Raw genomic sequence first — 13,945 nt, 5'->3', positions numbered from 1 at the left:
CCTAAGAAAATATTCTATTTACAATTCAGGCCTGTCTCAAAAAGAGAGGAGTCTTTTCGTTTCCGTAGAATGGGAACCCGAATCCACTAAGAAGAGTCCGTGCCTCGTAGTCCAGCTGCGCGCTCGTGTGCAAGGTGAGCCAGAACCCGTACGTTTGTGGCCACGAGTCCTGGTTGTACTCGATCTCCGGGAACAGTCTTGCGGTTTCCGAGCTGATTCCAAACGCAATGTTTCCGTACTGGTCACCCGTGGTGTTGTTGATACCCCGGAACTCTCTGGCTCTTGGCAGAACGAGTTCGGTCAGTGTTGAGACAAACTGGTGTGCGTCCAATCCGGTGAGTCTGACTTTACCGCCCATCACCATTCCTGGCCGCAGTTTCCAGGTCGGGACGTTGGTCTTTGCGTAGATCGGCGTGACCTTGACTCCCGTGATCTGCTGGAGCTGCAACTGGGCAGCGATCGCAGCAGCAGGATTGGCCTTGGCCTCGTCCACAAAACAGTTGATTGTCACGGCCTCGAACCGCGGAACGTTCTTCCAGGTGCGTTTCTCGATCCCCGGCGACGGAACAACCTGGCCCTTTGGTTTCTGCAGCGGTCTATTGATATGGTAGGGAGACGTCATGTCCCATTTTCTTCTCTTGACACCCTCGAAGTCTTTCTGGTCGTGTTTGTAATTGATCAGCAGCAAGTCGGACGCCAACGTGTTGTGGTAATGGTCGTTCAGTCGGTCCTGTTTGACCAACTTTGGATGGAACTTTGGAGATCTAATGTCTGTGGGAGAATACTTCAGTTCAGGGAACCGTGGAGATAACCGTCTTTTGTCGATGGCCACGCGATGATGAACAGGTTTCACCAGCGAACAGCCCGGCTTTCCTCCCGCAACGGCTGTGTGCGAGAAATGTCTGAGTTGGACTAACGACATGGCGAACAAATACAACCGAAGAAAAAAGGCTTGAAAAATTTCTATATACTATTTTTCTTGTTACCCGGTGGAGTCCTTGTTGACATGCGATTCACTCCTCACAGAGACGAGCGACTGCAGTACGAGTTTGGCGACGTGGGGTCGGACTACGACTCTTTGACGGAGTCTGAGGACGATCTGGAGGACCTGGGCCAGATTCTGGCGTCGGTGAACCTGAAGAACCGGTTTGAGTATGTTAGTAAGGTTTACGAGGAGGAGGAGAAACAGCCGGTTGTTGTGCGGATTGGGCGGGTTGACGATGGCGAGGAGGCTGGTCCGATTGACGCGGAGTTGGTGGAGGACGAGAAGTTCGATTTCTCCGAGTATTACTCCCAAAGGGTCTCCAAGAGGCTTGAGCAAAGTAGAAAACGGGTGTTGGAGCTTGAGGCGGCGGAGAACGAGAGAATTCGACAGATCAAGGAACAGAAACGGCTGGAGGAGCTCAGGAAGCGCCAGGAGGAAGAACGTCGCCGCAAAGAGGAGGAAGAACGTCGGCTGGCGGAAGAGAAGAGGAAACAGCTCGAAGAACAGAAACGCATAGAATTGGAGCAGCAGAAACGGCTGGACGAGGAGAAGAAGAAGAAGGAAGAGGAGGAGCGCAAGCGGGCCGCTTTGGAGGCCGCCAAGAAGGCCGAGAAGGGCAAGACAAACTTTCTGGCTGTTGAGCAGCTGTTTTTCAAGTACAAGCAGGATATTGTGGATATCAAGGCCAACGTGGTGGAGAAGTTGAAGGACCCGGCCAACAACGGACTGAAAAAGATCGTGGGCGCGCAGAAGCGGAAGATCAACCCGAAGTTTGGCCAGTTGACCAACAGCGAGCCGCAATGGCAGCGGATTGTTTCGCAGATCTACGAGCTGGTGACCGAGGCCAAGACCAACGAGCTCGCGTACAAGTGGCTGCTGAACTTCATGGCCAAGGCGATTGTCAGTCAGGCGGAAACAGAGGTCACGGTGAAGCCAGACAGCTCTGTTCCGTTGGCAAAGCTGGCATTGAACCTGATGGTTGTTTTCCCCGAGTTCAGTTACTATTTGCTGGCACGGTTCGTGAAGAAGTGTCCTCTGGTGATTGGATACACGTGCAAGATCGACACGGAGGAGGGCCGGCTACGGATGGGCTGGAAACGCAAGGGCGACGGCAAGTGGGAGGAAGATATCCAGTACGACGAGCGGTTGTCGGGGATAGCCACTGTTTACGCTGTGATGTGTCGGTACACGATCGACACAACGTTTTTCCGGTGCGATGTGGGGCAGACACAGCACCCGTTGCCGATTTCGAACGCGTGGAGACTGCAGAGCCGGCTGCTGAACACGCCGATGGAGCTGGTGACCAACGTGCACTTTGCCGTGGCTGGTGCGTGGTGGGAGGCGTGTGCGCACGAGATGTGTCAAGCTTATGGGAAACAGGGCCAGAAGCTGCTACAGGTGACATGTATGGACTGGACGGCCAGTGTGGCTGAGCGCAAGTACAGCGGGGCCGCGCGTCTGCGGCTGATGGGGGACGATTGGCACTCGAGTGGGGGGCTCAAGAAATTCAAACGCATGATGGCGCAGGACGTGCCTAATCAATAAAATAGCCCGAATCTTTTGATAGATAGACTAGAAATTTCGCCGATCACTGAAAAAATTAGTAGCTTATCGCCTTTACAGTATTTATTCCATGTCCCGGCCCAAGATCCCTGCGACGGTGCAACCGCCGTTCCCCATTGTGATCCGCAACACGACCGTGGTTGCTGGGTTTGGCCGCGGCTCCAGCGAGATGGGCATCCCCACCGCCAACGTTCCTGTTGACCAGGAGCCTGAGTTGAACAGTCTGGACACCGGGGTGTATTTCGGGTACGTTCGTCTGATAAAGCCGTCCACGGTGCGCGAGACGCACAAGGTGGCGCGTCACGACGGCAAGAGCGAGGTCGACTTCACGTACGGCGAGTTTCTGCGGCCAGTCGATTTGCAAGTGCTGCCCATGGTGATGTCGCTTGGATGGAACCCGTTCTTCAAGAACAGCAAGAAAGCGTGCGAGCTTCACATCCTGCACGAGTTCAAGTCGGACTTCTACGGGTGCAAGCTCAACTTCAACATTCTCGGGTACGTGAGGCCGGAGCTGGACTATGTCTCGATGGAAGCGTTGATCAAGGACATCCAGCTGGACATTGCTACAGCCAAAGAGTATTTGGAGACGGAGGAGTATTTGAAGTATGCCGACATATAATGTATAGAGTCACATGAGCTTGAGTTTCTCGCGTTTTCCAGTAAGCGTGTTGATGGCCACGGTGAGCATTTTGCTGAACCAGAACGCGTTGAGCACGTCCAGCACGAAGTTTGTGCCGAGGATGATGAACGCGGTCGACACGACAAAACGCGGGTCGTTGCGCGCGTCGTACAGGTCCCATGCCAGGCGGTAGATCTGGTACCAGCCCCAGCAGATTCTGGCAAGGAAGAAGGTCCAGATCAGCACCACGTTGTTGACGAGCTCGACCCACGACGGCACGAACTTCGGGAAGTTGATGGCGAGCCACCGGATGTTCAAAAACGGCGTCGACACCTCAAACAGCAGGAAGATCGGACTGTAGTAATGGATCATCTGAGTGCGGATTCCCGACAGGAACACCGTGCTGGCCATCACGCCGTGCACCAGGAACCCGACCCCGAAGTGTTTCAGATACCACAACGACATGAACGTGTCCCAGACAAAGTAGCTTGCGGCCAACGTGCTGTAAACCTCCGAATACGGAGTCGTTGCAAACACCCGGTCCTGTTCCAGGTACTTGTTGCCAAACAAGGGCAGACCGAGCACCACTATCAGCGTCGATTGGATGAAAGAAACAATGCGCATGCTTAAGTCCAGCCGCAGCGAGCTCGTGGGTACCAGCCGGCGCAATTGAGGCAACAGACAAAGTGTCCGTAAAATAAGAAACAGGCCGTGGTAGAACAGAACTCCAAACACCAACACGTCTAGAACCTCCAGCAGCTTGCTGCCCGAACGGTCCTGGACAATTCGGTCCAAAAATGGGATCCGAATGGCCACGGGAACGTCGTATTCGCACAACGCTTTGTATTTGGTAATAAGATCCATGGAAAACAAATTAATACGTGCAGGTTTACGTAAACCTCTATATTTTTTCTTACACCTGTGCAACCACAGCCTGGCTGGTTTTGCGAGCAATGGCAGCCACCTTGTCGCCCAACGAGAGAGCCAGACCTTGGCCCTTGGACCGGATCCGCACATGGCCCACAATCGGGCCGTCGGCGCTCTTCTCAATACACAGATTGGCCAGAGCATCTTCTCCAAACGAAGACCTAGAGTACAGGTTTGCAGATAGGAATTGACACTCCTCGCCAATAACAGCGCCCGGAGTCAGGTTGTTCATGTTGGTTCCTTCCAAAAGCTCGTCCAGATACTCCTTCAAGGTGGCCAGGTTCGACTTGACGCTGATCTTGTTCTCCCATTCGAACTCGTTCCACATCTTTCTGAACTGGGCCTCCGTACACGTAGCAGGCTTGATGTAGTCCATGATGTCCACGTGCAAGTCCGACAGAATCACAATCGTGTTCTCGTCAGCGTGTTGTCCGTCGTAAACGATGTTTCCAAAGATCACACCGGTGTCCGCAGACGTGACCTTGATGGTGGTCTGTACACGGTGGAACCCGTGTGGACCAATGTTCTGGGTCGTTGGCTTGTCCACCACCTTCAGGTCGCCCAACGTGGCAAACTCCAGACTCAGGTTGCGCAACGTGCTGGTGGTCTGGTTAACAAGCAAAACGTCCAACGTCACGTCGAATTGGTGCACCTTAACGTATGCCTCAGCATAAACAGGGTCCGAGAACCCGGTCAGCTGCTTGATCTTCTTCAGTCTCGACGAAAGGTCCTCCTTGACGACCGTGTTGCCCGCAGCAAGAGTCAGGTCCTGCTGGTCAACGTCCTCGACCTTGTCCTTGGTGCTCAACTGTCTGAACACAATAGCGTCGTCAACCTGTTCCGCATTGTTCTGCAGATTGGCCAGCTCCTTGTCCTTCTGTTGTTGGGCCTCCAGTGCAAGCTGCTGCTTGTAAGCCTCCTTAGTGTCGTCCAGGAACGCCTCGTCAATCAATGACTCGTCCTTTCCGTCCTCACTCAAAAATCTCACGCACGACAAGATTCTCTCTGCCGAATCCTCGTCAATGCGCTTCTTCACGATCGAAGACTCGCCAACACGCAAAATAGAAACCATTATCAACATCGCCTCGGCCTTGAGTGCGTTCAACAGATCTGTTCTCGAAGAGATCTTACTCAATCTCAGCACCATCTTCACCAAGGTAGATGCAAGAACAGAGCCCAGATAGAAGTCTCCTTCTAACAATAAAGCTCTGAGAGGATGTTTGGTGTGGCCAAAACCGTTGGACGTTGAAGAGTCGCCAAGAGCAACCTCTGTAGCATATGTACCGTCTGCAAGAATCTTTGGACCAGAATGACCGTTCGTCTTGACCTCGTCCTCCTCGTCATCGCCATGACCTTGTCTTTCGGAAGACAAGATAGGAATCTCTCCCAGACTCGATCTGATGGCCTTCCATGCCGACTGGATATCTTTTTCGTCCAAAGAGTACTCTCCGATGATCCACAGGGTGCCTCTGAACACTTTTCCGCTCTTGATGGTTTTCAAGGAAATGATGAGTCTCTGGATAATACTGCTTCTGAGGTCTGGGAACTTCTCAACCACTTGCTTGACAAACGTGATCACCTCAGAAGCGGCAGTGGTGTTGAGCTCTGGAATGAAGTCTAGAATCAGATCAACAACACTGGCTGCCACCTCGTGGAACTGGATGGCGCATGTGTGGATGGCCGAGATCAATAGCTGTCTGTACTCGGTACTCTTTTCTTCGTTGGAAGTGGTTGTCTTTTGCAGCTCTTTCTTGAGCAGCTTGACAACGTCGTCCACGTTCTTGCTTGACACCAGCGACAATGTCAATTCGATAGCCTTCTCTCTGACATCGAGCGAAGGCGAGGAAAGAACTCTCAGAATGTCGAGACACATGTCATGCAAGAGATCCTCGTTCTTGCGGTGGAGCTCGTCGACAATCTCCAGAGCAATGAGCTTGACGTTGTTGTCTGGCTCCTTGACGGCCAGCTCGATGAACTTGGAAGCAGCACTGGTGACGGCGACCTGGGAGTTAGACAAAACACTCAACGTGGAGGCGGCCTCGTAGATGACCGCGTTGTTGGACGACTCGAGCAGTTCCGATATGATGTGTAAGTAGTGGGGCTTGAGTTCCGGAGCAGCGACGGCGTCCTTTCTGATGAACTCGACAATGGCCAATTGGATGGATGGGTCGATCGAGGAAACCACCTGGGATTGGATGAATCTCAAAGCGGCCTCTCTATCCAGCTGACCAAGACAAACAAAGGCGTTGCGCTTGCAAGTTGGGTCGTTCTCGACGGCCAAGAAGTCGGTCAGCAACTCTGCAGCGTCGGGAATCAAATGGTCCGAGACCTTGAAGATGGAATAGATGGCAAAGACTGCGTTTTTCCGCACATAAGCATGACGGTGTTCCAAACACTGTCTCGACGAAGGAACCAAAGGTTCGAGCAATTCCGGCTCTTTCAACTTGGACAAAAACCGCAACGTGCTACCACGGATGTACTCGTTTGCATGTTGCAGGTCGTGCTGGATAGCATTGCAAACAAGGATCATCTCGTGCTTAAGCTTGCCGTCTTGTTCGTACTTTGGACAGATCTCCCAGTAAAAATACAGTAGCTTTTTCAGATCCTTGTTTCTGGAAGGCATCACGTACCGGATGATGTGCATCAACAAACCAGGCATTGGGTCCGAATTGAGCATCGTGATGAGGATCTGTTTCATCACCTCGATTTTCCGCTCGTCGTCGCCCTTTTCCAGCTGATTTTTGAACTCATTGACCGAAGTCTTGTTGGCTGTGTTGGGCTGGCGGTTAGTAATTCCCCGTTTCCGTCTTACTTACTTCGTAAACCAACGTGTACGCAACATCCGCAGACATGAAGAGAGTGTTGTTTTTGTTCGACACGTATTTTTTTTTCCAATAGCAAAACCATTAATATAGAAACTTATCGTCGCGTCGCCGACGCAAACTTCTATAAACTACTACTCGTCAGGGTTTGCAACAAACAGCTTGAGCCGCGATTGCGGAGGCTGGACGCTGCGAACGCTGGCCATCCGGTGCAGACCCTCGTCTGCCGCGGTCAGTCGTTTGAGTTGGTCCGTCACCTCCAGAACCTCTGCATCTGGGTCCTGAGGAATTTTGGTCTGGCCTTTGGAATGGCTCAGTTTCGAGTCTGGCAGCTCGTCGTCGTCGATCTCCGACGCAAGCAGTCCCGAGTGTTGTACGCCGTGCTTGATGGCCGCCTGGTACGAAAATAGCGTCGATTGTCGCGACGACGTGCGCGAATGCTGGCCCTTCACTTTTCTAATGGCAATAGGCAGTCTTCTAGGATCCGGGTCTCTGTCAATGTAGCTCGTCTTGGACCCTGTTCGCAGCTTGTAAACGTACAATGACGGTTTGTGCAGATCGAGCTTTTCCTGTGTGTCGTCTTCGTCGGCTGGTTTGTCCGGTTTCGGCTGGAATCCCTTGACATTCTCAAACAACTCTGGCTGCGCCGTGGACATCGACACGGCTCTAGCTCCCCGACCCGTGGATGGATTGTCTGGTGGTGGTCTTCTGGTGGGCACCGTGGTTCCTGTGTGAGGCTGTGCTGTGTGTACGACGTTCGAGTGCGACAATGGAACCACCACGGGCGCTTCTCTGCGGTCGTACGTCTGAACAGGGGTATTTTCCGGGGACGGGTTTTTTACCACCATTTTGGGAGCAGGTTTGTCTTCGAGGTCGAAATGCGTGTAGTACGGCGACTTGGCGATAAAACTCACCCCACTTCCGTCTTCGTCGTCCTCGTCGTCCTCGGAACCCGGGATAGTCACCGGTTTCGAGTCCATCGACCGTTGACGGTACAAAGGCCCAGAGTTCTCGGACTGGTTGTTATCCGTGGACTCTGAGTCTGCGTTCTGAACACGTAGTGTCGCCGACCGCGCCTCGGTCGGATAAAGCTCGTCCTCGATAGAGCGGTCGGTACTCATGCTGGACCTGTTTTCGTGAACGTCGTAGAACTGGTCGGACTCTGACGACTGGTTCTGAAAATGGTAAGCTGGCGGCGGCGAGAAGAAGAGCTCGTTTTCTGGCTCATCCTCGGAATGTTCATCTGCCAATTGGTGTGCTGTTTCCTCTTCGTCGTCGAAATTCGTCAGTCTATTAGAGGATATCTTGCCCGAAAAGAGCTCTTTTGTTGGAGTTTCCGTTTCCGAGACATTTGACGATTCCGACGGCGAGGACAGCTGGAACGGGTCTAGTTTTGGCGACGGGATGACCAGCTTGATGGTGTCGAAGTCTGCGTCGTGGGGCTCGACTGCAGTCGGCGGACCCTGGGCTGTGGGGGTTACGTCATCGGCCAGGGAGAACGGCTCGGGTGCTGGAGTTGGGTCGATCTTGGGCAAATCGAGCGGTTTCTTTGCTGGCGGGGGTCTTCTTCGCAACGACAAGTCCAATGGCGGCCGTTGCAACGGTCTGGGCGATGTGAAATTGATCGGTGTATTGTCCTCGACCGCAGCTTGTGGAGGATAGTACGACGAGGAAGTGGAAACCACCGTGTTGGACCGCGAAACGGTGGGGGACGGTTCCTCGCTCGGCAATTGAACGGTGATTCGGCGGTTCGACGAACTTAGCTTGGTTTCTATTTTGCTGAGTCTCTTGCTGGACATGACAAGGAGCAAAATAAATATTTTCGTGTAAATAGGGTGCAAGGATTAGTTTTTAGAGCTGAAAAATTTATTTGATTTTTTTTTAAAACATAATGGCCAAGAAGACAGACGAAGTTGAAGAGGTGGACAACTACGAAAAACGGTTGCCTGCTTTGCTTCCATTTGCCAAGCCGTTGGCTTCGAAGAAACTCAACAAAAAAGTGCTAAAAACCGTCAAGAAGGCCTCGAAATCTAAACATGTCAAGAGAGGTGTTAAGGAGGTGGTCAAGGCTCTCAGAAAGGGCGAAAAAGGACTCGTTATTATTGCCGGCGACATTTCTCCAGCCGACGTTATTTCTCATATTCCTTGTCTGTGCGAAGACAACGGCGTTCCATTCTTGTTTGTGCCATCTAAAGAAGATCTTGGCTCCGCAGGTGCTACCAAGAGACCAACCTCGTGTGTCATGATCGTTCCTGGTGCCGGAAAGAAAGACTCCAAGGGCGACGATTACAAGGACGGGTATGATGAGATCGTGAAGGAAACGCAAAAGTTGTAAATTTGTCGATACAAATAATATATTAAAAAGTTAGTCTATCTACTGTTGGTTCTCTTTTTTCAACTCAGACCGCACCCATCCTTCAAGACCTCCTTGAATGATGATCTCTTGTAGGTTTGTTCCAAGCTCGCCGACTTTCTGTTCCAGAATGACGGCTCCCTTGGCGTCAGTAACGGTAACCAACGATTTAGGAACGTTCCATTTCAGGAACCAGTTCGTTCTTCTCGTGAGCTCTGGCTCGCTGTCCTTGTACCGGTCACGCAGCATGTTGATCAGGTCTGGGATCTCAAGCGTGAGAAGAGCGTTGTTGATGCTGTTTCTCGAGAAAATGTTTCCAAACGATCCTGCAACCACAAGCTTAATATCACGGGCCAAAATACAGGTAGCAGCCTGTTCTCTGGACGAACCGGTACCGAAGTTGAAACCAGAGATGATGATATCGCCTGCTTTGGTCTTGGCTCCGAACTCAGAGTCGTAGTTCTCCATACAAACCTCAGCCATCTTCTCGCGAGGAACATCGTCCTGGTAGGTGTATTTACCTGGGTAGATTCCGTCGGTGTTGATGTTATCAGCGTCACAAAGAACCAGCTCGCCAACGATCTCTTCTGGGAAACCTGGCAGCACAGCGCCCGACGACTTGACGGCCTCTTCACCAGCTGGCTTCTCGTTCACAACAACGGTTTTCTTGACCTCTCTGGTTGGAGGACATGGTTTTCCGTCCACTTCTTCTGGAGCAGCAATCTTACCGACAACGGCGGATGCTGCAACCACTTCTGGCGAGGCCAAGAACGCAAGAGCATCTTTGGAACCCATTCTTCCCTTGAAGTTTCTGTTGGTAGCAGAGATTCCGACCTCACCTTCTTCCAACAGTCCGGTTCCCAATCCAATACATGGACCACATCCGGCTGGAAGAGGAATGCATCCAGCGTCCAAAAGAGTCTTCCAAGCACCAGCGGCCTCAGCGTCGGCCTGGACCTCGGAAGAGGCAGCAGCAATGTAGAACTCGACTCCCGGAGCAATCTTGTGGCCCTGGACGATATCGGCAGCAGCTTTGATGTCACTGAGTCTCGAGTTGGTACAGGAAACCAAGTACGCCTTGTTGACCTTCATGTTCTTGGCAGAAAGATCGCTCAAGGAGCTCGACACCTTCACAGAGTTTGGTCCAGAAACGTACGGAGACAGCGTCGACAGGTCGATCGTCAGCGTCTTGGCATAGTACGCATCGTTGTCGGCAGCAAGCTTGTTCTGTCTCAGTGCTTCCAAGGTCTCGTTGTTGATTCTTGGGTGGTTAGGACCGAGTCTGAGCAATCTGTTGGTGTAGAACTTGATCAGCGTCTCGTCAATAGGGAACAAACCAGACAGAGCACCCCATTCGGTGGTCATGTTGGCAATAGTCAGACGGTAGTCGATTGGAAGTTTCTCGATCTCGTCTCCAACAAACTCGATAGCATGGTTCAAAACCTCGTCGTTGTTGAACAATCCACACAGCGACACAATCACGTCCTTTCCGGTGACTCCCTTGGGAAGACTCCCCTTCAGCTCAACCTTGGCAACCGGTGGAATCTGCCACCAGGTCTGGCCGGTAGCCCAGATGGAGGCAGCGTCCGTTCTCACTATCGGAGTACCCAGAGACCCAATACCTCCGTAGGTGTTTGAGTGGGAGTCTGAGGCAACTGTGAGGTTCGAAGGGAAGGCATATCCTTCCTCGATCATGATCTGGTGACCGATACCCCGTCCGGCCGGATAAAAGTCGATTCCCTGCTCTTTGGCGAAATTCTCGATGTTGTGATATTTGGACAGGTTCTTTTCTGTTTTATTCTGGACGTCGTGATCCAGCGTGTTGACGATCTGGCGGTTGTCCTTGACCTTTTTGGCGCCGAGTCCCTTGAATTTCAAGGCAACAGGCCAAGAGTTATCGTGCGACATCACATGAGCAGGACGAATACTCACGTAGTCTCCGGAGAAAACCAGCTTGTCGGCCGGCAGACCCACGGCGTATTTCTGGACGATCTTCTCGGTGAGATTCTGGCCTCGACTCCGCGCTAGACTCGTTGAAAAGTGTCTCGACATTGCTGATGACTAAACCGGTCAAATTTTTTGAAAAATTATTTACTAGCTATTATTTTTTTCGTACGCCAATCACCGGCACCGGAGATGTAATGGTCCAATTTGAACTGGGAGTTTATCATCTGGAATTGACTCGTTGTGTTTGTGTATTTGGCTAGTTATAAGTGTTAGGTTATTGGTGTTACTGTGATGTCCAGCCAGGAGTATAACCTCTTGGAAGCCAATAAACAGGGGATTTTCCATGCGATCGATACGAATCGCATAGTGGTTATAGAGAATCTCGTGGGGACGTACTCTATTTGCCGATTTCTGCAGAAATACTCAACGTTGCAACTGGTTTGTGTTGAAAACTCGCCGTTCTGTGCAGATCTCGTGAAGAAAAACCTGTCAGAAATAAACGTTTACTCTATAGAGGATGTTCTATGGAGAAAAATCGATGGCGAACTTGTTGTTCTCGCTGCGTCGCCCGATGAAGTGCGTACGCAGTTGGCAATCGACCGTATTTCGGCGAAGAAACTCGTTGTCATCAACAGCTACCACAGCAAAGCCTCAATTTCAAGGGTAAGGATAAACCTTCACAATCCAGTGCATCCGGTGCTGTTTGCGACAGCAAAACCGATAGACCTGTTTGCAGAGGTCGAAAAGCTCGTGAAAGACCGTCCGGGAAACACGCTCGTTCTTTTGCCGTCCAAAAAACTCGTTAAGCAGTTCTCCTCCAAACTGGCTGCAACCACTGTTCTATCCGAGTACGATCTCCTTCGTTTGCGGTTGGTCAACCAGTCCAGTCTTGTGTTCATGCTCAATGCGGAACATCTCATTAATTGCACGAAATACCTCGATTTCTTTCGGCCCTTTGGCTTTTCGCTGGTGATCCAGTCCGGACTCTACCAACAGCACGCTTTTTCGCCAATGAACTATTCCACCGTCACAGAGACTCCTGTTCCCCGACGGTTTGTGGACGTTTTGTCTGTAGAGACACGGGTCCTTGTTCCAGAGAAGTCACTTGTTGAATCGCAGCAGATCGATCCTTTGGTGCCGATTCTGGTTCTTCTAAACAGCTACCAAGACGCTCCCGAGGAGTTTTTCGAAAACCAGCTTGTTCGCCAACTAGCTTTGTTTCCCTCGTTCGAGACCACGCTGGCTCAGCTGGAAACGCTAAGGCTCGTCGACTTCTCAAACGGCTACCGGCTCACCAGCCACACGTTCTGGAAATACAGGCTGTTCCACTTTGCCGGACGCAAATGGATTGGGCTCGTTGCTGCGCTGGACGAGTCTTTGGGCCACAGTCAGGACACAACGTTCCTGTTGCTCGGAGTTCTGTCCATCCTCTGGGTACTGGAATCCTCGTCGTACACGTGCTGGTCGCTGTTGTACGACCTGAACACCAAGTTCAAGGAGCTGAGGAGTCAGGAGTCCGAGTTTGTGACTCTGATCAACTTCTTCATCTCTGTGTTCCATCTGAACGGGTTGCAGCTGGTTCCAACCAGTTCATCGCCACCAACAGAGCTGCAGCAGTTTGTGCGTCAGCTGCGGGTCGCCGGCCAGATAGTTGAGACGTTCAACTCGCTAGTGGTGCATTTTAACGTGTCCGACACTTTGACCGACTCCGTCCTGGAGAACGTACTGCGCTGTCTGCGAAAAGGGCTAATCTTCAACTGCGGCGTGCTGTCTTCGATCCGCGTGACAGAACAGCCTTTGATCCGGTTCAAGGCGGACCATGTTCTCTCTGGGACCATCCCGGAACTTGCGTTCGAGCTGCCTGCAGAGCTGTCGTCGTACTACTCCACTGGCAACCTGATCCACTGGCTCACACTGGAAAGTTCTACGGATAGCGACCTGTATCCATTTCTGGGACTCAAGGGGTTCAAGGAGGAGACGCTACGAGAGTCAAAAGGGTATTTTCTCAAGGTGTAGCTACAGTTGTCTTAGATTACCTAATCTGTAGTTTAGGAAAAAAAAAAATTCAGAAAATATTTATCGCAAAGAAATTTAGTTAAAATGACTGGCGAACAGCAAAAGTAAGTACCTCTAGTGTCTGTTCTAACACTCAGCAAACCTGTCACAGTTGAGAAACTGATTCCTGTGAACTACGACCTTGGAAACCTTGCGGTTTTCGACCCCAACCCGCTGGACGCTTCGCAGATCAGCAACGACACGGCGAAAAACGACTACCTCAAGAGCGTGACAAGAGATAACGTGCAGCTGCTGATCAACCAGGTGCTTTCGCTGCCACTGAAGAAGACGAGCGATAATTCTAGTGGACAGAACTCTACGATGACTTTGATCGAGCTGCCGGACCCTATCACACAGCTTCCGCGTGAAAAGAGCGTTCCAAAGGCCAAGGAGCCTACAAGATGGGAGCTATTTGCCGCCAAGAAGGGTATCAAGAAGAAGGGCAAGGAAGGAAAGCTTGTCTACGACGAGGCTACCGGAGAATGGGTGAACAAGTACGGATACAAGGGTAAGAATAAAGAGATGGACTCGCAATGGCTTGTGGAAGTTGACGACAAGAAGGCTGGCACCGAGGAGGAGCTGATTGATCCGCGTAAACTGAACAGAATGGAGCGTAAGAAGCTGATCAAAAAGAACGAAATCCAGCAAAAGCGCAACAGAGAGAAACGTTAGTA

At 51.6% G+C, this 13,945-nt stretch overlaps 10 protein-coding genes across 10 annotated transcripts; 5 read left to right on the top strand and 5 right to left on the bottom strand.

Annotated features, from left to right (window-relative positions):
* Positions 1–25: 25 nt before the first annotated feature.
* On the bottom strand, positions 26–922 carry OGAPHI_004565 (uncharacterized protein; the record flags this gene model as incomplete). Its single annotated transcript, XM_046205657.1, has 1 exon — positions 26–922. One exon carries the CDS (start codon positions 920–922, stop codon positions 26–28), a length of 897 nt encoding a protein of 298 aa, XP_046060486.1.
* Positions 923–1,006: 84 nt separating this feature from the next.
* OGAPHI_004564 (uncharacterized protein) lies at positions 1,007–2,530 on the top strand (the record flags this gene model as incomplete). The annotated part of the gene is made up of 1 exon (XM_046205656.1): positions 1,007–2,530. The coding sequence occupies one exon, from the start codon at positions 1,007–1,009 to the stop codon at positions 2,528–2,530; it is 1,524 nt and encodes a 507-aa protein (XP_046060485.1).
* An 88-nt stretch (positions 2,531–2,618) lies between these two features.
* Positions 2,619–5,049, top strand: OGAPHI_004563 (uncharacterized protein; the record flags this gene model as incomplete). The annotated part of the gene is made up of 3 exons (XM_046205655.1): positions 2,619–3,142; positions 3,209–3,650; positions 4,318–5,049. The coding sequence occupies 3 exons, from the start codon at positions 2,619–2,621 to the stop codon at positions 5,047–5,049; spliced, it is 1,698 nt and encodes a 565-aa protein (XP_046060484.1).
* On the bottom strand, positions 3,502–6,946 carry OGAPHI_004561 (uncharacterized protein; the record flags this gene model as incomplete). Its single annotated transcript, XM_046205653.1, has 3 exons — positions 3,502–3,930; positions 4,087–6,840; positions 6,911–6,946. 3 exons carry the CDS (start codon positions 6,944–6,946, stop codon positions 3,502–3,504), a joined length of 3,219 nt encoding a protein of 1,072 aa, XP_046060482.1.
* OGAPHI_004562 (uncharacterized protein) lies at positions 5,546–6,139 on the top strand (the record flags this gene model as incomplete). Its single annotated transcript, XM_046205654.1, has 1 exon — positions 5,546–6,139. One exon carries the CDS (start codon positions 5,546–5,548, stop codon positions 6,137–6,139), a length of 594 nt encoding a protein of 197 aa, XP_046060483.1.
* Positions 6,947–7,050: 104 nt separating the features above from the next.
* On the bottom strand, positions 7,051–8,715 carry OGAPHI_004559 (uncharacterized protein; the record flags this gene model as incomplete). The annotated part of the gene is made up of 1 exon (XM_046205651.1): positions 7,051–8,715. The coding sequence occupies one exon, from the start codon at positions 8,713–8,715 to the stop codon at positions 7,051–7,053; it is 1,665 nt and encodes a 554-aa protein (XP_046060480.1).
* OGAPHI_004560 (uncharacterized protein) lies at positions 7,686–8,578 on the top strand (the record flags this gene model as incomplete). The annotated part of the gene is made up of 2 exons (XM_046205652.1): positions 7,686–7,716; positions 8,214–8,578. The coding sequence occupies 2 exons, from the start codon at positions 7,686–7,688 to the stop codon at positions 8,576–8,578; spliced, it is 396 nt and encodes a 131-aa protein (XP_046060481.1).
* Positions 8,716–8,807: 92 nt separating the features above from the next.
* On the top strand, positions 8,808–13,943 carry OGAPHI_004556 (uncharacterized protein; the record flags this gene model as incomplete). The annotated part of the gene is made up of 4 exons (XM_046205647.1): positions 8,808–9,227; positions 9,366–10,895; positions 11,520–13,213; positions 13,370–13,943. The coding sequence occupies 4 exons, from the start codon at positions 8,808–8,810 to the stop codon at positions 13,941–13,943; spliced, it is 4,218 nt and encodes a 1,405-aa protein (XP_046060477.1).
* On the bottom strand, positions 9,291–11,440 carry OGAPHI_004558 (uncharacterized protein; the record flags this gene model as incomplete). The annotated part of the gene is made up of 2 exons (XM_046205650.1): positions 9,291–11,281; positions 11,386–11,440. The coding sequence occupies 2 exons, from the start codon at positions 11,438–11,440 to the stop codon at positions 9,291–9,293; spliced, it is 2,046 nt and encodes a 681-aa protein (XP_046060479.1).
* Positions 12,492–12,776, bottom strand: OGAPHI_004557 (uncharacterized protein; the record flags this gene model as incomplete). Its single annotated transcript, XM_046205648.1, has 1 exon — positions 12,492–12,776. The coding sequence occupies one exon, from the start codon at positions 12,774–12,776 to the stop codon at positions 12,492–12,494; it is 285 nt and encodes a 94-aa protein (XP_046060478.1).
* Positions 13,944–13,945: the final 2 nt, after the last annotated feature.

Source organism: Ogataea philodendri, assembly GCF_020536065.1.
Source record: "Ogataea philodendri strain CBS6075 chromosome Unknown scaffold18, whole genome shotgun sequence".
Classification (NCBI taxonomy): Eukaryota; Fungi; Ascomycota; class Pichiomycetes; order Pichiales; family Pichiaceae; genus Ogataea; species Ogataea philodendri.
Note: the sequence above shows the minus strand (reverse complement) of the source record. Positions and strands in the feature narration are given on the sequence as shown.